General features: G+C 44.2%; 1 protein-coding gene across 1 annotated transcript in view; it reads right to left on the bottom strand.

Annotated features, from left to right (window-relative positions):
* Positions 1–19412, bottom strand: part of GABRA6 (gamma-aminobutyric acid type A receptor subunit alpha6) — a 38430-nt gene extending 19018 nt beyond the window's left edge. The window contains exons 1-7 of the mRNA XM_066613501.1: positions 19331–19412; positions 18848–18915; positions 15465–15685; positions 15291–15373; positions 9653–9796; positions 8919–9071; positions 7016–7275 (exon numbers count right to left, since the gene is read on the bottom strand). Of these exons, the coding sequence (XP_066469598.1) occupies positions 7016–7275; positions 8919–9071; positions 9653–9796; positions 15291–15373; positions 15465–15685; positions 18848–18850 (864 nt within the window). The 5' untranslated portion in view covers positions 18851–18915; positions 19331–19412. The remainder of the gene's footprint in view (positions 1–7015; positions 7276–8918; positions 9072–9652; positions 9797–15290; positions 15374–15464; positions 15686–18847; positions 18916–19330) is intronic.
* Positions 19413–21970: the final 2558 nt, after the last annotated feature.

Genomic DNA, 21970 nt, shown 5'->3' with positions numbered 1-21970 from the left:
AAGAAAAAGTGAACAGGGAACCAGTAAGGTGTAAGTATGAGTCAGCTCCATTTCCATGGATCAGAGCTAATACTAGTACAGGATGAGACTAATTATTCATGTGGGTTCCGTTCCAAGCACTCACGTGGATGGCTAAAAACGCACTATAGCAAATCAGTTTAAAAACCAAAGTTTCTTTGCTCAGTGATTTAAAATTAGCCTTGCGGACCTTTGTGATGTAAGATCAAAGTCATTAACAAGACAATCCATCAATCAGTCCTCCTCCAAGAGCTTACAAAGAGCTGAGAGCTTACACTCAGCCCCTCCCTTCACCAATGCAAAGAGATCACCTTTCTTTCAGGGGGAAGGGAGGGGTCCACTGGGGAGAGAAGGATTGATGGATTGTCAGCTAGCTGCCCCTCTCTCTCTCATTAAGGAGGCTACTGTTAAAGGACTGTTCAGTTTTTTAAACTGATTTTAAAGGGATACATTTTCCCCTTCTCCAGGGATCAGCACGTTCCTTCTCATTTGCAGGGGCCATTCGTGTTGAGTCAAATCCGTGTATAAAAAAATCAGTGTATAAATAGGCTGGACCTGTACTCCAATTCAGTTATGTGCCATCAAGTTTACCACTGGTTTTTTGGTTACTGATTTCTTGGATGATCTGTACAGTTATATATTAAAATAAAGTTAATGGGGGTTACACCAACCCTAGTGATGGCACTGCATTTAGGCTGTGTGTATGATACCATCATTTATTCTGCATGGTCTGGTATGGAGGAGGTCCATCATGGGGGTGACACAACAAGCACTGTGACACAAACACTGGAGATGCCTCTGACTGTATTTTCTATATTTGATTTTTGTTATTTTAAATTATGTTTTTATTACATTGTACACTGCTTTGAGCTTAGAATAAAATTGGATGAAAATATTTTAAATAAATGAATAAACAAACTATTCACGGGTGCATTCCAATGGAGATGCCCGCTGCATCTATTTACTGAAATTAATGGACTTTCTCAGGAGGACAAAGTTCCTCATTCATTATGCTTATTGATTTAGGGATCAATGCCCATGGTTTATGTAATACATTTATGAATACATTTTAAAACCATGAGACTCTGTAGCACTTCTAATAAACTGGGGAAAAAATAGAAACCACACACACCTTCTGAAGCAGTATTGTCCTCTTATACAAATATGTTCAAAAGCACCTCCCAGAATGAAAACGGAACAACAAATTCAGAAGTTACCATCTGATATGTAACATTTTAATATGGGACATGGTATGATTTGCACTTTGGATGCTTTCAAACAAGCAATTTCCCTCTGTGCCCCAGGATGCATAAAATTCAGTTCACTCTCAGAAACTGAATTTTTGAACTGCTCTTTAGATTGGAAGTATCTTTGAAGTTTAAGGTTGCAATCCTATATGCACTTACCTCAAAGTAAGCCCTACTGAACACAGAGAGGCTTTACTTCTCAGTAAACATGTATAGAATTTGTACAACAAGATTCTGAAATATTAACAGTTTTAAAACTGACTTCTTTATTTGGCCTGTTTGAAGCATTTTTAATTCCAACACAGTGATCTATTCAGTTGAGGATCTCATGATCCTCATGTTGGTGCAGCAAAAGCACACTTTTATTGCACGTTAAATCCAAGCCTATGCATGTTTATGCAGACATAAATTCCTCTTAGCTTACTCTCAGATGAACATGCAAAGTATCCACCCTTAGTCATTAGAATGGCCAAGCAAACCTGCCCACATGGGGCTGAATCATGTTGCTTTTGTAATATTAATTTGCTTAGCTCTGTGTACCTAGTAGGCAACACAATACAAGCAAATCAAATGATATTTCAGTCATGTCTTCCAAGCTCTCCTCAAATGTCATGGCATTTTCAAAAAGGAATATAGCATTTTCTGAACATTAACAAGTATATTACGTGTGCCTATCCTTTTAAGTTTATATAAATTTAAACGTTTCAACTAAAAGTGTTAAGATTAACTTGCCGTTTTAGGCCTGCAGGCACTGCAATGGCATTTGCCACTAGCCACAGGGCTAGACAGAACAAGTTCTCCAGCGTCTCTAGCAGTCATTATTCCAGATGATGCCGTCATTGGATAGTGAATTTAGGACAGCTAATGGTTTTTGTAAAATACATTTTTCCCACTGAGCAGCTACTTTTCTGAGCATAGTAATCCATATTTGTTTGTGTTTTTAAAAACATAATATATTCATAAGCAAAAGGCCAACTCCTTTTCTGCAGTCACTAAGCCCTTCCAGATACTAGCACAAGCAAGCCCCATTGGGATAGCAGAATAAAGCTTATTTTAGACAGTACCACTTAAGACTTTGGAGGGATTAGATTGGCATGTTTTAATGCACAAACCTATGGGGAGGAAAATCTCTGTATATAGAAAATAGCACAGGATGAAGTGCTTAGTCAAACATTCTCTCTGAAGGGCTATTTTTTATATACAGGTCAGAGAACTTTTCATTGGTATCATTCAAATAAGCAGCTCTAGACATGAAGTGGTAGAAAATCATTTTAACCTGATTCTGCTGATTCTATAAATCACTGATTCCCAAGCCATGGTCCATGGACCACAAGTGGTCCACGGGACCCTGAGAAGTGATCTGTGAGGTCTCTGGAAAAAAAAGACTCTGATCACTTCCAGTGTCTCATTGAGCAAACACCTCCCCACAGATTACCAGAGAGGATAAAGAATGGACTGCCCACAGCCAGTGCTGAAGAGTTGACTGCAGCTGTGGGCAGACCATTCTCCACTCTTTTTGGTAGTTCGTGGAGGAGTACTTGCTTGGGAGATGCTTCTCCAAGGAAGACCGCTTGCAGCTGCAGCCAGCAACAAAAGCAGCAATCCACAAATCTTCTCTATAAATAATAAATCTCTGATAAATCTTCTCTAATTATTAAAAATTTAATTGTATTTTTTGTGTGCAGGGGAATGGGGTGGGGATTTCATTTGATCCACAACGATTCCAATTTTTGCTTCAGTGGTTCACAGGCTCCTAAAGATTGGGAACTACTGTATAAATTGATCTAGAGCAGTGGTTCCCAAATTTTTTCAACATGTGGCTCCCTTGATGTACTGGACCATTGGCTGCAGCTCCCTGTTAGAGCTACAACCCTATACTTTGTATAGGGTGGTGGGTTTCTGCGAGAATTCTGCAGCTCACCTGGCTGGTTTCCATGGCTCCTTGGGGTGCCACAGCTCACAGCTTGGGAACCACTGACCTAGAGTGTGGTTCAATGTCCAGGGCACAAGGCTTGGCTACAGGGCATGCAAGTGCAAATTATGTTGCTATAATGCATACAGAGTTATGTTTTGCCATCATTTTTTAATGAATATATGCTCTGTGCTTCCACAGCCATGCAAACATTCAGACATTCAGACGTCCAGACATTCAGGTAAAGCTTTTAATCCTCCAGCATGGGGATGCAGTTAGTTACGAGGAAATGTTCAACTGCCTGTGCCTTTCAGGGGCTCCTATTAAAGCCACTAAGCATCTGTCCATAAAAGAGATGGCAACTTCAAGAATTTGGGATGCAATCTGAATCTGTCTTTGCCATATCTAGCAGGTATGACTAAATTACAATCTGAACTTCAGTAAAACATACACAACTTGATCATAACACATGGCTAACCACCCACATTTAAGTAGTCTGCACAGAAAATAATTTGTGCACAACAGGAATAGCAGCAGGAATGTACATAGAAATGGATAAAGATTGGAGCAGGCGGGGGGGATGTACATGCTAAGGAATGTCCCATTCCAAGTGTTCCTGACTCCCTCTACCATGGAATCATTCCACTGATCATTCATGAAGCATAACTGGAGAATATATCATGTTATTTTCTTCAAAGCTTCCATTTAAGGGTGCTAAAGGGTATTTAATTTGCACTCAGTGATCCTGAGTGTGCATTCTAGGAGAAGACTTAAACATTTTAACTCAAGACTACTTCTTTTTACTGTAGGTTAATGAGCGTGGCTGGAAGAGTGTATTGGAATTGCGGAAGATCTGGCAAGGAGGTAGATGTGGTGTCAGCAGTGGCCCCTTTAAGGGTAAGGCCTGGGCATCCAGCAGAGTGTGCTGCACAGCTGCAGCCACTTGAAGGCAATAGGGCCCTCAGGCATAAAAGCATCTGATGAAGGGAGAGTTTGGTGTGGGTAGCAGAAGGAGAAAAGCTGGAGACTGGATTAATGGACTGCTGGAACTACTAAGGGACTGATGTGTGAATGGACTTTAGAAGCTGCTGGAGCAGAAACTACTGGAGACACTAAGACTGGTGATTGGCTCCTGTGCCCAAGACCTGCTGAGGACCAAGGGGCTGCGGTAGTGGTGGGAGGCTACTGGCAGGAAGGAGGACCTCAGCAGGTGGAACAGGCGAGCTACCCTGGTGGTGGGGTCCAGCAGTACTGCAGGGCAGAACCAGGGTCATTTTTGAGGAAAGAAGGGGAACTAATTAGCTAAAAGTGGGCATAATTCTCCAGGCAGAGCTTGGACTGGGAATTTGGCAGAACAAAGAGTCATTGTCCTTGTCCCTGAATCTGTATTCATAATCTCAGTGTGGGAAAGAAGTTTCATAACAACCATAAGGGAATAACAGGCTGGTAAGACCTTGTCCCTTGACCTCTCTGTTACAACTCTGATTGTGAGTACTTATAGGGTTGCAAACTCCTTTCTGTCAGGGCTGTGCCTTCAATGTTAGCATAACCAGCAGAAATTCAATACCTGAATCCATTCCTGTTTTGGTGATAGTTTTATCTGCTGATTTTGTCCCTATTACGGAAAGATGCAGTAACACCCCTTCCCTCAAAAAACAAAACAAAAACCCACCTTCTACCATGGGTATTGAGCTGCAAATCAGAATTACCATCCTTTGCTGGCAGAATTCCTGTCCCTTAAACACCTATATACATTCAACAGATGCAACGTCTTCAACGTATAGAAATGCAATAATGGGGAGAAAAGTACCAATTGAATTTCTGCCTGCCTGCCTGCTTGCCTGTTAAAGGCAGAGAAACACAACCAAAAAAAGTAATCTTTATGCCGAGTATGTTACACAGAGTTCAAACTGAGTTCAAATGTGGTAAAAACAATATGATTACATACCCATATTCTCACCTTCCACACTGACAGCACACTTTTTAGACAGAAAGAAAGGAGATGCTCCCCACCTACAGCAGTTTGTAATACAGCTCCCCCCACAGCCTGATGAGGTTTCAGATCACCTACCCTGACAAATTCTAGCTATTCACAGGATAAGAAAAGTGTCACCTGATTAATTTCTGTGTTTGGGGCTCCTGATATAGAGAAACAGGGTCAGGAAGAAAGGTACCAACCCCAAATGGAGAAGGACTGGGAGAAGATAAAGTGGCTTAAAGAAAACTAGGTGCCCATGCAAATTGACATTTCTTGAACCTGAATGATCTGTAACAGTGAGAAGAAGGAAGTGAATGAATGGACAAAATAGGAAAGGGATGTAAAAGGGAAACTAATTGGGCATAACAATAAAAAGGATAAGAATGGAGTGAGTTGAGATCACTTGAATATAATGAGCAATGAATGATCAAGAGAGAGAGATGTTCAAACAGGAGGAGCGCCTGATCACCTGCAAGAAAGGTTTTCCATGTTCAACTGCATGTGTGTGGGTTTCTTTAGACTTTATGCCACATGCATGGAGGGTTACACACAGTTCCTTGCTCCCTTTCCTTCACACGTTTGAATAATTTCTGAAAAGAGCTACTGATTTAAACTAATGTAAGTTGTAGAGTATGTACACAGAGCACATGGGTGCAATATATAAGGTTTGATGCAATGCAGAAGGACTGACAATAATGTTCCTTGGAATGGGGCACTGAACATTATTCTATTTTAATTGCCCCTACTGCCCTATTCCTTTATTTCAGGGCCCAGCTCCAGATACCTTAAAATGCTATTTATGTCAGCAGGTTAACTACACTCAGAAGTTAACCTCTTATAAAGGGGGAGCAGAGGGAAGGGGTGGCTCAGTCGACACCCAGGCGCTGATGGAGAGGCAGCAAGCTGCCTCTCCGCAGTGCTCCTGGGCGCTCCTCCTGGCGGGGCGGGGCTCTGAGGCACCCCTGGAGAGTCGGTGCCTAGAGCATTTCCCCCGCTTGCCCCCCCAGGTACGTCAGTGGGTTGGGCTCTGCTTCTCTTCTGTTTGTGGTCAAGCCTTTCACTGCAATATGGGTACAGAAGACAGAATATTAGAAGGTGCTGGATCCCTGACCTCTTTTGCCCTGGTCCTCTTGGGAAAAGGTTGGAAGGAGGGAGTTGGAATACTGAGCCTCTGAACCAACAGGTGTTTTGAATGAAGGAGGGGGAGAGGAAGACTTAGCGTTGCAGATTCCTTCACATTGCTACAGTTGCTAAGCCCTTCTTCTGTGTATTGTATATTTTGTATTGGGGGATACACAGCGGTTGAAATAATCAGTGTTGAAATGTTTTCCTTCTCTGAAATAAAGTACATCAATATGTCATATGAGTTAGGCATCTTCACCTCAAAGAAATTCCCTGTCTTTGGCTGGGCTTCCTCCAGCACAGCCAAGAAGATGTGAAGAAGCCAAGCTTACGTAAAGTCCAATTCCCTCCTTTTCTCCTAATGACCCACTTCAGAATGCCAGTTACAAACTAGTCCAAGAATATCTGGCCAATGCACATGACCTGGAACAGTATCCTGTATTGCCTGTGTGGGTGGGACATAGATGGTATTCCTCAAGAACATGCCTGTGAAACTTACAAGATTTTCCAGCACAGAATTCTGAAAAATTGTATTCTAAAAATAAAGTAGATGCAGACCATTAAAATCCCTGCACTTTCACTTTCAGAAACCACTCACTTGACTGCTGAATTGATGTGCCTTGGTTACATAATCTCTTCTAGACTACGATCACTTAAATATTGTTCAATTGTTTGGCATTCACTGCTTTGGCTGTCTCTTCCTATATGATGCTTATTATAAAAAATGTGAGCAATTACCGAGACTATCTCATCCTCCGCCGGTACAGTCGCTGCGGAGAGTGCGGCTGCTAGTGCGGCTGCCCTGGCTGCCTTCCTCATTGCTCTCTGAGTCTGAAGATTGGTAAAGTAGTTGACAGCTGCAAACTCAATAAGTGCAGAGAAGACAAAGGCAAAGCACACAGCGATGAACCAGTCCATGGCAGTAGCATAAGACACCTTGGGCAAAGAGTGGCGGGCACTGATGCTCAACGTGGTCATAGTTAGGACAGTTGTAATCCCTGCAAAAGAATGAAAAGGGAGACATTAGGGATCCATATATATCCTTTGTACACTTCATGAGTGTCCATTCTATTCCTCCATTTATACAATTGCCACGTACCAGTTATCTGCTTTACAGTTTGATTCAAACCATGTTTATTGGGAAGTAAAACCTGTTAGTTTTAGTGTGGCTTTCCACGCAAACATGCTTAGGGCACCAGTAAGATCCTAAGCAAGTTCACTGAGAAGTTCAATGACACTTACTTACTCAGAATTAGAGCTTTACAACCAGAACGTTTACAACTAAGAATGTTTCCTCACAGCAATTTCCACTCTTCAATAAGATTCTGTCTCTGACAATAGTCCTGGCTCTTCCATAAGGCCAACTGAAGATGTCACCTCAGGAAGCAGATTCATTGGGGGGGGGGAAGCATGTTTGCCTACTTACCTCCACTGGTCCTACTTCTCCTTCCAAGACAGGGAAAGAGAGAAGGAGGAAATATGGAAGAGAGGCAAGTGCTGAGGTGGAACTTTGGGGAGTTGGACGAGGCAGGAACATCATGAGATAAGGGGGGCAGCATTTGGCATGCCACCTCAGATATCAGGAGGTCTTTGGCCATCCCTGGGTACTTGCCTCAAAGGTTCAGATGAATATGTGGAAAGCAGGCCCAATAGGCATCATCCCACTCTCATTCATATCTATACAGATGAATACCTCCTATACACAAAATTAGTCATTTATGTTGGAGTTGGTGCAACCCCGTCTGCTGTCCAGAGGGGGCAGGATGCTGTCCAGAAGGGGTCAAGCTATGGCCCAGTGACTCTGACCTTTCTACCTGTTCTCTCTCTGATCCTTGTGGGGTGTGGCCCTAACCCTTTATCCTTCCCTTCTCCTCTGAGCACTTCCTCTTGTCCTCTGACCACCGACCTGTTAAGATGGCGCACACCAGGGCTCTGATGCCCAGGCCATCTTGAGCACAAGGCATGCAGGGCGAGGCAGCTCTAGGGCCTTGCTATCTCTAAGTGTTAGCTGAACCTCTGATCCGAATCAGACGCTGTAAATATACACTCAATGGAACTGTAAGTAAATTACTTTTTTTGCAACTTTAACAAGCCATTGCCTCTTTGTCTTTTTTATTGATTAGCAGTCAGCCAGGTGAGGAAGGTTCCTTGGGGTGATACCCAAAAGGGGGGGTCTGCTGCTTAAGCTACTCTGCTTCCCCCCAAAGAAGAAACTATTTTTAATTTCCTCCAACAATTTATGTGTTTCATTAATGAATAAAAAAATTCTCAACACATGAATTTATCCATCCATCCATCTCTCTTTAATTCAGAACCTGTTAGTTTCAAACACACTACATCAGCAATAGAATGGATCTAGTGAATGAACGAGGACCATGAGGGGGAGGAAAAAAAAAGAATAATACCAGCTACGGTTCGTGCTGGAACAGACTCTTTGTTGATCCAAAACACAACTTGAGACAAGATGACAGTCATAACGCATGGAATATATGTCTGAATGAGATAGTAACCTATTTTCCTTTGTAGATGGAAATAGATCACTTGGAGTGAATATTCACCTAAGACAAAACAAGCAATGAAAAGTGATGAAAAAATGGAATGACAACATATGGTGTGGGGAATAGATCATAACACATCATACCAAAAACCGTTCTAGCTGGAACTGATTCTTTATTAATCCAGAAAGACACCTGAGAAAGGATGACTGTCATGATGCAGGGAGTATATATCTGTATCATGAAGTAGCCCATCTTCCTTTGTAAGTGGAAATAAACAGTCATTATTACGTATTCACCTGTTAAAAAACAAGTATAGCATAATTATCTTTGTCCATGTTATTAAATAATCTTGGAATGTTTTATACACACAAGCAAATAGGGTTGGGTGTACTCCATATTAAGTAAATTAAAACTGTATGTCAAGAAAAGCTGTATTCCAGATCCTGAATGAATTTCATATATCTTGCCATCTTTTACACAATTTTGCATTTCTTCTTACTTTGCAGAATTCATTCTAGTGTTCCTAATCACTGGGAAGGGGCAATGAGCTATATGTAGGACACTGCCCATAACCACAAGAACTGTGTTCTCTAGCAGACACTGTTCACAAACTCTGAAACATATAACTTCAGTGCCACATGGTCTCTCAGTCTTGGAGAGGAAGTGAGCAGAACTTTTACAACAATTTTATACTGCAATCTTATGCATGTTTACTCAAAGTTCCATTGAATTCAGGGGGCCTCAGTCCCAGGTAAATTTGTACAGAGTTACACCTTAGACTAGTTAAGTAAATAAATAAGGTCAGAGACACTTTAAATACAATTGTTTCAACTGGCATTTTTTAATGTCAGTACTTCACATGCATCTGCTGTCTTACCTGTATTGGATTTAATTGTTTCACTAGAGACTGTTTGCCCTATAAGGTCATACTGTAGAAGACTGGAAGATTCTTGTGGAACTTCCACTGAATATAGGGGTCCTTTTTTCCATGTGTAAATAATCTCACTTTTAGGATAGGCATCTGAATCAGGGAAAGAGAGCAAATATGTATTTGTTGTATGTTAATTACCCTTAGATCTGAGTGTCAAAATAAGCAGCTTAGTCTGCACTTTGATCAATGCTGCTAAAGGTTTTTGATGAGGCCAATATAATGCATTTACTCAGAATCCACTACTTTTTCTGTTTTCTTCATGATCGCCAGCACACCTGAGGCTGAAAGGAAGGCATGTCATGAATCTTTGTAAAACCAGAACCATCAAGCCTTTGCACTGTTGTACAGTTATGTTTTAACCTCATCTTTAGGCATTCTCCCTCCTTCCATGCCAACAGGTATGTCCCCTCTGAGTAGGCAGAAAGGGATGGGCCATTTCTAGTACACTAGGCTAGAAGCTTCACTTTGCCCATCAAACAACTGCTTAGAGAGATGTGACACCTAAAATTCAATCCAGGCAGGCTCCTTTATTTTCCCTTCAGTTTGGGCACGGAACCCTGAAGCAAGATGCAAGACAATCTTGTTTTCACATCCTAATGCAAATTCCATGAGACAGCTATTTTAAGCTTGAGGCCTGAAACACGACACCTTGCATCCCTAACTGGTAATTCTGGAGCTCAGTACAAGTTAGGTTAACACAGGATGGATTGCCAAGCTTCACCACAAGCTCTTCCTTGTGCAACAGACTTCCAGGATATAATTTAGTTAGAAAAGATAGGGGGAGGGCATGTCTACTCCTCTCCTTGAATTTGTCTAACTGAACAAGACCTTATGCCAGAACAAAGTTTATCGATTCAAACAAGTATTTATCCCTAGGATAGCTGGGTGTTCTCAAGTGGTTTACTCACAGGCAGCCCAATCCTATCCCTGGCAGGGCTGCTGGGTGCACCAGTGCCAAAATGGCAGCCTCTGTAACCTGCAGCCCTGCAGAAGCTGTCAGAGGTCACCTTGGGGGAAGGGGATGTCAGGACAGCAGGCGAGGATAGCCCTTGCTTTCCCGATAGTAGAGTGGAACAGGAGCATAGGGAGACAGCACAAGAAGCAGGCGATCCCAAACAGAGCCAAAGAAGCAGACACAGGCTTGCTTGTTGCAGAAGCATGTACTGGTAAAGGAGCAGGCAGAAGAGTAGTCAGTCATATGGTCCAGAAGTCAGGGATACAGAGAAGCACAGTCACAATAAGCAGTCCAAGCCACAGAACAAACCAGCAGCACGACATGCAGAAACTCCACCACAGCAACCCACACTTGGTGTCTGTTCTTGCCCCCATATATACCAGGACCAGCCAATCAGAACAGGGCAACCTCATCATCACAAGACAGTCTTGTGACCCTTTCTGATTGGCTGTCCAGTGGTGCATTGCACCACTCCACGACAGCCTACGTGACTCTGCACACATCTCTCCCCAAGTCACGTGACTCCCACCTGCAACAGGTGCAGCTGATTGCTAATCAGAATACATACAGTGCAGCAGTTCCTTTTCTTGCATTTCATACCAGGCCTGGACAACAAGGCCCCTCCTGCCATATCCTGGCTTACAACAATTTCAGGGCCTGGGATGCCAAAGGCCTGACAGGGGACATTCATCTGTGAAAGCGACTGGGCCTTCAAACACCCTTCCCCTGGTCCTATCAAGATATACCAACAAATCAGTTAATGTACTAGCAACCAGGGTGTCCCCAGAACACTCTTTCCAATTCAGAGACTGAACTAAAAAAATTTATGAATGAAGCAAATTTTATTAAATAACACAACTCATGCAAACAGAAAGCTTTGCTCAAACAATGTGAGTTTTAACAGGGAAAGATTTCATCTATAACTTAAAACCTACTTACTCCCAACCTGAATTCCTCTCAGTCTAGACTCCTTCCAAAGAACAGATTCTTAATTACAGTGAGCAGAGGACACACAACTGACTCACAGAAAACCATAGACTGTTGCGCAACAAAAATGCAGTCCCTGTTCAGACTGCAACTTACTGTTCTGACGCCATACAGCTCATCTATTGAGTTGATTTGGGCCCCAAGATGCTCTGTATAATTGTATGTTACCCAGTGTCCCAGAAGGCTGTGTAATAGGACAACTGCCCAGAGCATCTCCACAGCCGAGCCCACACGGGACCGGAACAGTAAGCTCTGCTCATAAAGTGGAAGGCATTCCCTAAACCCTGGATCTGGTCTCTGGGTCAGGGTTTGGAGGAGCCTTTTATAGCCTATTCAGGCTAAAGGAATACAACCCAGCTGCCCCTTATTCCATATCAAACCAAATTCCCTTAAAGGGAAAGGTTTCTTCCTAACCCTCAAGTCATCACTTCCCCCAAGTAAGGGCACAGGCCCTGCAATGGGGCTACTCAAGTCTGCATCAGCAATTTTGCTGGCGCAGACTGGAGAACCTCCGTATTGGGCTTTGCAGTCCCCTCCTGGGCTGGGCACTCCCCTACCCTGCTTTTACTCCGCCCCAGTGCATTCCCTCAGCCCCAAAAACCCATACTGCTGCCTGGCAGTGTGACTTACTCCCAGAAACTGAGGCCCAGCATCAACTGACAGTGGTCCAGCACCAGCAGCCCCTCCTCCCCGGGTGCCACAGATGTGCTTTATGGCATGTTTGCAACACCCAGTGCTGGCACTGAGCTCCAGCACCAGTTCTACTGACTCCCAGGATTGGGCCCTAAGTATGTGAACATCATAGCCTGGCTCAAACATAACCATTGTCAACTAAACCTTTACTTAGCATTATGAGAATGAAAAATGGCAAACATTGGGCTTGAATGCTCCCCCCTTCCTCCCCCTGCTTTCACATTTTACTAAACCATAGATTCCATTTACAGAGGTATATACAGAGTTGGGGAACTGTGGTTTATGACCAAGCTACACATTTAGTGTCTTTTTCCCCCCAAGCTAGTTCATTAAACAGCACATGGGGGGGGGAATGTAGCAAACTGCAGGAGGGAGTAGCAGGACTTTGTTACTTTGCCCCCACCATAGTTTGTATCAAAATTCTCACCACATGCTACCGACAAGAGAGAAAAAGCTTCAATCGGCTTTTAGCTGAAGTTTTTGTTTTTTTTCACTAACTGCACAGTGGGGGGGGGGGGGACAACAGAAAACCATAGTAGGGGCAACATATCCAGCCTCATCATTACCACCCACTGCTCTTTCAGGTGCATTATTTAATAAACAAAGCAGGAAAAGCATAGTCAAAGCACACTTTACAAATAATGAGTGGCTTGATCCTTATCTTAGTGCTAGTTAGGTTACTACCATATATCAAACCTACACTTTGATCCTTGTTTATTTTTAACTAGAACTGGAATCAACCACAATTCTCCAAATTCAAAGGTAAAAGGAAATAGAGAATTAGTCAAAAGGTGCAAGTAGAAGTTTTCACTAATCCTTGCAAGTACAAAGGAAGAAAAGAAAGGAGAAAGATTGCATAAGCCGAAGGAGGGTCATGTTGGCATCCTTCAGTTTCGAAAGACTATGGTGTCGTGCTCTGAATGGTGGTTCTGGAACAGCATCTAGTGTGGCTGAAAAGGCCAACTCGGGAGTGACAATCCCTTCCACACTGAGAGCAAATGTAGTCTGTCCCTGGTCTGTCTACATGGCTGCAGGCCTTCCTTCTTTGCCTCTTTACCTCAGTCTGTTGGGCAAGTGTCTCTTCAAACTGGGAAAGGCCATGCTGCACAGCCTGCCTCCAAGCAAGACACTCAGAAGTCAAGGTTTCCCATCTATTGAGGTCCATTCCTAAGACCTTCAGATCCCTCTTGCAGATCGCAGCTGTGGTCTGCCTGTGGTCTGCCTGTGCGGCGCTTTCCGTGCACTAGTTCTCCTCAGAGATTCTTTGGGATCTGGCCATCATCCATTCTCACGACATGACCAAGGCAGCGCAGGCATCTCTGTTTCATTAGTGTGTACATGCTAGGAATTCCAGTTCATTCCAGGACTGTGTTGTTTGGGACTTTGTCCTGCCAGGTGATGCTGAGGATGCATCAAAGGCAGAGCATGTAGAAAGTGTTCAGCTTCCTCTCCTATCATGCAAGAGCGTCATGGCTAATTTGCAATCATCTGAAAGTTTTGGTTTAGCTGGTAGTCTGAACCAGGCCAAGTTTTCAGGAATTATTTTAGTTTTTATTTGAAGACTTATTTAGCAGTAATTCTTCTTCCTCCATAGACAGTTTTGAAAAAAAAAAATCTTTCTTTGGGGGTTATGCTGTATTTTTTGAATCTCTATCCTGGATTCCTTTTCCATATGCCTAAAGGTGGGAGGCTGCAAACAAGGGGCATTTCTTTGCCCCAACACTCAGCATTATTTACCTCTAGGCTGAGAACTAGAAAAAGTTCTCACCAAACCACCAGAAAAAGAGTTGTCCCCTGCTTAATTTTTCCAATGTATTTATAAGTTTTATTTAATTTAAAAAAATCTGTTTTAGCCATGATCATGTTTGTTCTTTCACTTCTGACTACTTTTCTCCAAAGTAATGGAGCCAAATGCACATATTGGGGTTTAATAAATGTGCCCTCACAGACTTACGAAGAGCTGACAAGAGATTGGATTTCTTATAGAAGGCATAAGCCAGAAGCATCCTATGCATACGAGTATGTTTATGCAGAAATATCCTATGCATACGAATATGCGGGAGCTGCATATGAGACATTCTAGTTTGAAAACACGTCCAGTTTAGTGTTGTGTACTCTAATTAGTGCTCTTCCAACAAGTAATGGTCTTTACTAATATTATTCTTCCAGACAGCTTACTCAGTCATGTACCTTTGACTTTATTCATCTGTTTCTCAGCTATTGCATTTGTTCCATATGGTTCTAATAGATTGCCAGGACTCCCAAACATAATCTGTCTTTCTGCTTTGGTATAAATATTTGAGGGAAAGAGGTGTCATAAGAAAAGCCCTGCTAGATCAGGCCAAAAGTTCACTTAGTCCAGTATCCTGTTTCTCCCAGTGGCTCACCAGTTGCTTCTTGGAAGCCCACAAGCAAGAGAAAGGCATGCTTCTCCCCAGGCAGCTGGTACTTAGAGGCATACTGCCCCTGAACTCAGAAGAATTATACAGTATAGCCATTATGACTACGTAGTAACCACACTACTGTCATTGCAGGAAGACAGAGATTTTTCATTACATTGGCTAGCTGTGGTCTATATTCACAATATGCTATTTTTAAAAATGAGCCCCTTACAACAGCAAACACCAAATATTTTTTTTTCCATACTGCAAGGAAGATTACAAGAGACCAGCTGCCTTTCTTCTGCAAAAACAATAGAACACAATGTCAATCCTGGTTCAAGATCTCCCTCAGAATGCACTGCTTGTTCAGCCATCCTACTTATCCAGGCTAGAAGACCATAATGTGGCACATTCTTTCCTTAAGGGCCTGTTTTAAGGAAGTACTTGTATTAGAAAAGATTTTGATATGACACTACTTCAACTGACAGTGAATCACAAAGTCCTAGATTCTACTGACTCAGGTTTAGCATAGTTTACTTAAAGGTATGAACCAGTTTTGCAGACTTACAGCTCCCAAACTTCAGGGGACAAGCATGCCCATCCATGGGGAAGTTTACCAGACGCATTGGACAATCAGCATTAATGGTCAGTCTAAAAAAGGAGGAAAGCAAATTTCAGATAAGCCATATCATCCCCAGAAGACAAACAAAATGTATGAAGAAAAACAAGCACAAGTCCTTACTTCATTGTATAGAGAATAGTGCCATTCTGCATTATCCTGAAAAGTTTGTTAGGAGTTGTCATATTATGAGCGATGGACTTCTTTCCATTTCTAAAAAAGGTGTCTGGAGTCCAGATTTTACTGACCATTAAATTGTTCAGTCTCAGAATTTCAGTAGGCCCACCAAATTTCAATCTCTCATCAATCCATGTTTGCCGAAAGAAAACATCCATGGTATATTCCTGTAAAAAGACAAACCAATTGAAGATCAGGACTCAACAGTCATTAGTAACAGTATATATGGTTACTTGGTGAAGGGACTTCATACAGACATATTAACCATATTTCCTTTGCTACTTAAGGATAGTAGGATTAACAACACTAAGGGAGCAATCCTAACCAACTTTCCAGCACTGGCATAGCTGTGACAGTGGGGCAGGTGCTGTATACTGCAGTTGGGGAGCAGTCATGGAGGCCTCCTCAAGGTAAGGCAATGTTTGTTCCCTTACCTCAGCACTGGCATAGCTAGAGGGGGATCGGCGCACTAAGTTTTGCAGGGAGCCTCCCTGCAGCATGCAAGCAGCTCCTCCCCTTCGGAGCCATTCGCCTCCATTCCCCCCCCACATGGCTCCCAAGGAAGGGGGAGGAGCTTCCTGCACACTGCAGGGAGACTCCCTGCAAAACTTAATGCGCCGCTCCCCCTCTAGTTACACCAGTGTACCTCAGAGTTGCATTGTCTTTAAGTCAATGCTGGAAAGTAGGTTAGGATTGCGGCCTAAGTAGTTCCTAAAAAGGAGACAGCCTCTGAAGGGGGGGGGGGGGTGAAAAATCCATATTCCATTTCCTTCATCATTTCATGATGAATAGTTCCCAAATTAATCAGTGAACTATCAGTAAATTTGCTATCAGTAAAATAGGGAGATCCTGTTTTATTCATAAAACAGAATGAAATTTCTAACACTAATCTCTTAAGAGATATATGCTGTATTGATTTAGGGTAAACGATATTTTTAGGAGAAGTCTGGATTTAATGGGACTGTGGTACAGTAAAAGCTTTCCCAGAGTGAAAGTCAAAGTAGTAGATGGGAATGGATATTTAAAGATTCATTTTTGAATCTTTATGTATGAGGAAAGAGGGAGATTCTGGAGGTTTGACTCGAAGCAAGGAGGGGACTGGCAGAAGTATCTTCCCCTTTCTTCCCTCTCTGCGTCCTTTGTCTTACCACAGTGGTTCTCACTTGTTTAGCACCAGGACCCACTTTTTAGAATGAGAATCTGTCAGGACCCACCGGAAGTGATGTCATGATCAGAAGTGACATCATCAAGCACGAAAATTTTTAACAATCCAAGGCTGCATTCCTACCCACACTTACCCAGGAGTAAGTCCCATTGACTATCATTGTTAAAAGCATCTTCATAGTAGCCTGTTAAACATACAGATCTGTAACATTTCCTGAAATGCAGTCACTTACCATCAAGACTAATATATTAAAAATAAAATATTGAAATGAATGGGAACCCACCTGAAATTGGTCCACAACCCACCTAAATGGGTCCTGACACACAGTTTGAGAAACACTGCCTTGCTATAAACTGGGAGTCTATGGTGTCTCTTATATTGGTTTTATTTTCGTTGTTATTATTCTGTAGTTTATATCCCACTTTTTGGTCCTTTAAGGACTCCCAAGGCTGTTTGCCCACCAAGATCTTGTCTTAAGTCAGTTCTGTTTAAATGAGCAAGAGCTGCACAGCAGCCAATCCTAGTTCTCACTTGTTTTTCAATTAAGTCTTACCCAGAAATCATTCCTAATTGATACTGTTACTTTGTCTTGGAGAAAGAAGGATGCAACTCTTAAGGCTGCAATTCTAACCACACTTTCCCCATTGAACAAAATAGGACTTACTTCTGAATAGACCTGGTTAGGATTGTGTCCTAAATCAATACATTAACTACAAAGAACTTTATTTCAGTGGTTACCCTATTTTTTAACCTCCATCCTCTAAACACCTGACTAACCTTTATGGCATTATGCATTCCAATTAAAAACAAACAAGAACTGAATCCATCCAAGTTTGTGAAACTCCACACCACATTTCAGATCACATTTCACATTTCTTTTCTGAGCATCTCACTGTGCATATTGGAAGAACTTTTAAACATCCTTTGTAGGTAGCATGGCTGATGCGAAACTGATGTGGATGGGCTAAGAAACTGGACCACTACCACGACGTAGATTTGAAATACCTCATTCCACCATCCTGACTTTACTTAATTTCTGCCCAAAGTTGCATATATGTAACAGGGACTAAATGTGTATACCTGTGGGCTGGGCAAAAACACTGATTTTGGCAGAAACTTGATTTTGCAAGTATGATGTACTAATGCAGCCTTAAGGCTGTTGATAAGTGATGCTAAAGCAATAAAAGAAAAAGAAAAAGACGCCTCACATGCCAAATGAAAGTGGTCTTAATGATACCAGGAGTGAGGAGTGGAGTTTACACTGTCTATTAAAACATACACAACATGCCAGTGACTCACAGCCTTCTTCCATAAGCGGCTGCCTGTTGCCATCTGCTTTTTCACTGAACAGAGGAAACACTCCCTGCTTGGCCTGATGGTGCATTTGGCCAAGTTTACTTCCCCAACTCCAGGCTCTGAGGTCATTCTCTGCACTGTGGGGCAAATGCCTGCCTGCAGTGCTGATGCCTTCTTAACCAACACACCTGCCTTTCCATGCAGAAACCTCTCTCTCTCTTTCTCTCTCTCCTCCCCCCATTCCAAACCATTTTGCTAGAAATACTGAATTTGGATATGAGCTATTCTCTCTCACACACTTGTGCTCTCTCTCTTTCACGCACAAACTTTCTCAGAGTTTCTCTCTCTCTCACTCTCACACACATTCTCTCTCTCTCACACACTCTCATACAACCTTTATTTCTCTCTCACACAAACACTTTCTCTCACACACACTCTCGCTCTTTCACATGCACATACTCTTTCTCTCTTACACACACTCACATTCTCTCTCTCTCACACACACACACTCACATTCTCTCTCACAAATACACAATCCCCGACGAGACCAGCCAGGCCTCTGCGTGCACTCCCAACGGGAACTGCAGGGCCTGCTCCCTGCAGGACAGAGATTGTCCAGGAGATTAAGGCGCGTAATCTGCTCTAATGACAGTCCACTCAGTCAGATGCCGCCCTAATGAATCCTGGAAAACAGGGGCAGGCCGGGCTCCCCTCGGGGGAGGGGGAGGGCCACAGGCTGCGAGCCCGCCACACTTTCCTGGGAGGAGAGAAGCCCCCTGAACTCACTTCTGGGCAGGCGCGCCCAGGCTCGGCTCCCAGCCGGCCACTGCACGTGGCAGGCTGAAGGGGTGGGAGGAGAGAGCCTCACCATTTCCACGTCCGACACCGGGCCGAAGCTGGTCACGTAGATGTCGGTCTTGACTTCCGTCACGGCTCCTGGGAAGCAGCGGAGGAAAGTTAGACGGAGGAAGAGGCTGAAGCGCCTGCAGGTCAAGCAGAGCCTGCCCACGTGCGCCGCGCTGCAAACACTGGTTCGCGCGTCCTTGGCCAGCACGCGCCCCCGGCTCCAGCGCCAGGGCGGGCAGCCTGGGGGAGCCTAGCGAGCCGTGGCGGGCAGCGCTCCCCGCTTGCGCCCACCCGCGGCTCCGCTCTCCCACCTGCAGATACGCGGGAGGGAGTCCCGCCACGTTCCCGGGGGCTGGCTCCCCAGGCGGTGCGCCTAGGCGCGCCCCAAGGGCGGTTTGGGACCCCAGCTTCAGGCGGAGGCGTGTGGGGGGAGAAGAAGGGGAAGGGTCGCCTGCTGGCGGGGGGGGGGCACGCGCGAAAGGACGGGCACCTGGTCTGCCTCTGCCTCCGAAGCCCGGCCGCAGCCTGTTGTCATAGCCGTCCAAGAGCTTGTCGAGGATCCGGGAGATGTTCTCCGCGTAGAGGTCGCCCTCGTCGGCGGGGGGCTCTGTCGCCAGCGCCTGCTCCAGGCTGGAAAGGAGGACAAGCGGACAGCTCCCAGTCCCGGCCATCCATGCGGTTCCTCCCCCCCCCCACCTCTCCACTTTTGATCAAGGCGCCCCAGCCGGGCAGGCAGCCTCCCCACCCGCCCAAACGTCGGACTGAGCTGGAGTCCTACTTACCAGGCGATGAGGCACAGCCAGGAGAGCCACCAAGCCATGCCTGCGGGCTCCCCCAGGCCCTGGGGCCAACCTGGTCAACTGGAGCGACTCCCAGAGCCCATTGTCCGGCTGGCTGGCAGGCTGGCTCTGGTCCTCCCCTTCTGCTCCCTCCTTACTTGGAGGAGTAGCAGTCAACCCGTTGGCGTGAGGCTCTGGGGGTGGACAGATGGCCTCCGGCTGCTCCCTCCCAGCCCCCCCTTCGAGGGCTCCTCTCCTCCTTGGGTCTGGGGGTGTGTGCGGGCTGGGAGATTCCCCCGCCGCCGTCCAGCCTCATCTGAGTGCTTCAGTGGTGGAATTACAGTTTGAAGGGACAGTGCTCGGTCGGACAGCAGTGACAATAATCGAATAAGGCATTAGGGGAGATTAAAAGGAAGAAATCCACTGCTAGTTTTGGCATGGAATTAGCAGGGACCCGTTAGGAAATCTGGAAAAGCGCTGGCATCTTGCTGATAGAGATTATGTTCGAAATGGCCCCGGCTTTTATTATTTTTATGGTTCACGGAGAGATTATTAAACAGACTGTGTATCATTAGAACCATTTTTTCCTCCTAAATTCTTCCATTTGTCCAGTTTGCTGCTTCCTGCCCTTTGTAATGTGATCATCAGGCCTCACAGCCTACCACAGATTTACTAACATTTTCCCCTGTGACGTTTGTATGTACTCTCAACAGCCCAAAGACTTAAAAATATATATATATACAGTAATCTTTTCTTTCTGTTTTCAATCTGGGCCACAACATCACATTGTCAAGTGTGCTCTGTTGTTATCAGTTAGGGCTGCTTTGTTGTATCATGTACTCATTGTGTTATGTGAAAAGTTAAGAGTTGCTGGCAGCCAGGTCTGCAACCCAGTGAAACTGAAGTGATGGAATTTTAAAACTGATGAGAGCAAATTGGTCTGGATCCAAGTACTTCTCCACATGGCTTATGATTCATTGCATTTCTAGAAAGTGCCGATTGGTTATCTGGTGGCAGCTAAGGACACAATTCCACTATGGCTGGAAACGCACTGCAAGGTCTCCCTTAAGAACTCAGCGAGACTTTCTTCTGAATAAGCTTGCTTAGGATCAGGCTATAAGGACTCTGCCCTTCACAGGATTAAGCACCCTTGAAATCCGTTCAGCCCAATCCTACTATAGTTAGTGGTGATCAACTCCCTTTGAAAGAAATGGGACTTCAGTTAGTTGGAATTAACTGATTTATTTTTTTTAATGTACTTATTTCTTACCTTTCTATGCTCCTTACAGGACATTCAGGGTGGCTAACAGTGTTTAAAACATAACAATAAAATCAAATATGAAACAATCCAAATTAAATACGAAACTCCACAGCAAACAAAAGCATTGGGTAAGATGGCAACTTTGTTCCCCATGGGTTTCAAAGCCTGTGAAACAAGATCTTCAGCAGAGTACAGAAGACCAAGGCAGACAGGGCTTGCCTGATCTCATAAAGCAGGGAGTTCCACAGATTGGGTGCTACCACAGAAAAGGTCCTTTCATGTGTCATTGCTGACAAATGTGCCTTCAAGAACGACAGGTCATGCAGAAAGACCCCAGCAGACAGCCCGAGAGCAGTGATTCCCAAACTTTTTCAACTGGCAGCTCCCATGACCTACTGGGCAACTGGACACAGCTCCCCATTAGGAGTACAATCCTATATATTCTATAGAGCAGCAGGTTTTTTGCAAAGATTCCATGGCTGATATCCTTGGCTTCCCAGGGAGCCACAGCTTACAGTTTGGGAACCACTGCCCTAGGAGCTTGGCAGAAAATATGGGGAAAGTCCTTCAGGCACCTCGGTTCTAACAATTTAGGACTTTAAAGGTAACAACTAGCATGTTGACCTATGCCTTGGCTGCTGGTGTAACTGATAAAAAAGCAAGACCGCATAATCCTGGAATTTGACACTGGTCATCATTTTTGCAACAGCATTCTGCACAAAGTATAATTTCTGAATGGTTTTTAAAAATATATATATGTAGAGGATGTGACAGTAATCCTGTCTTGATGGGAATCCAAACAGTGTGGCCGCGACAATGGTGCTATCAGTTTCAGCAAGACTAAAAGCCCAATCCTATCCAACTTTCCAGCACAGGTGTAGCCACAATGCAGCCTCAAGGTAAGAGACAAATGTTCCCTTACCTTAAGGAGGACTCTATGACTGCCTCCCCACCACAGGATGCAGTGTACACCCCATTGGCACAGTTGGGCAGGCACTGGAAAATTGGATAGGATTGGGCCCTTAGTCATTACCAGCTTTTCTTGAATTGAGGCAACTAAGTTCAGTCAGACGGGAGGATGCTTAGCTGTGTGCTGGATATCACA

Source organism: Tiliqua scincoides, chromosome 2 (genome assembly GCF_035046505.1).
Source record: "Tiliqua scincoides isolate rTilSci1 chromosome 2, rTilSci1.hap2, whole genome shotgun sequence".
NCBI classification, from domain to species: Eukaryota; Metazoa; Chordata; class Lepidosauria; order Squamata; family Scincidae; genus Tiliqua; species Tiliqua scincoides.
This window is presented reverse-complemented; position numbering and strand designations above follow the sequence as displayed.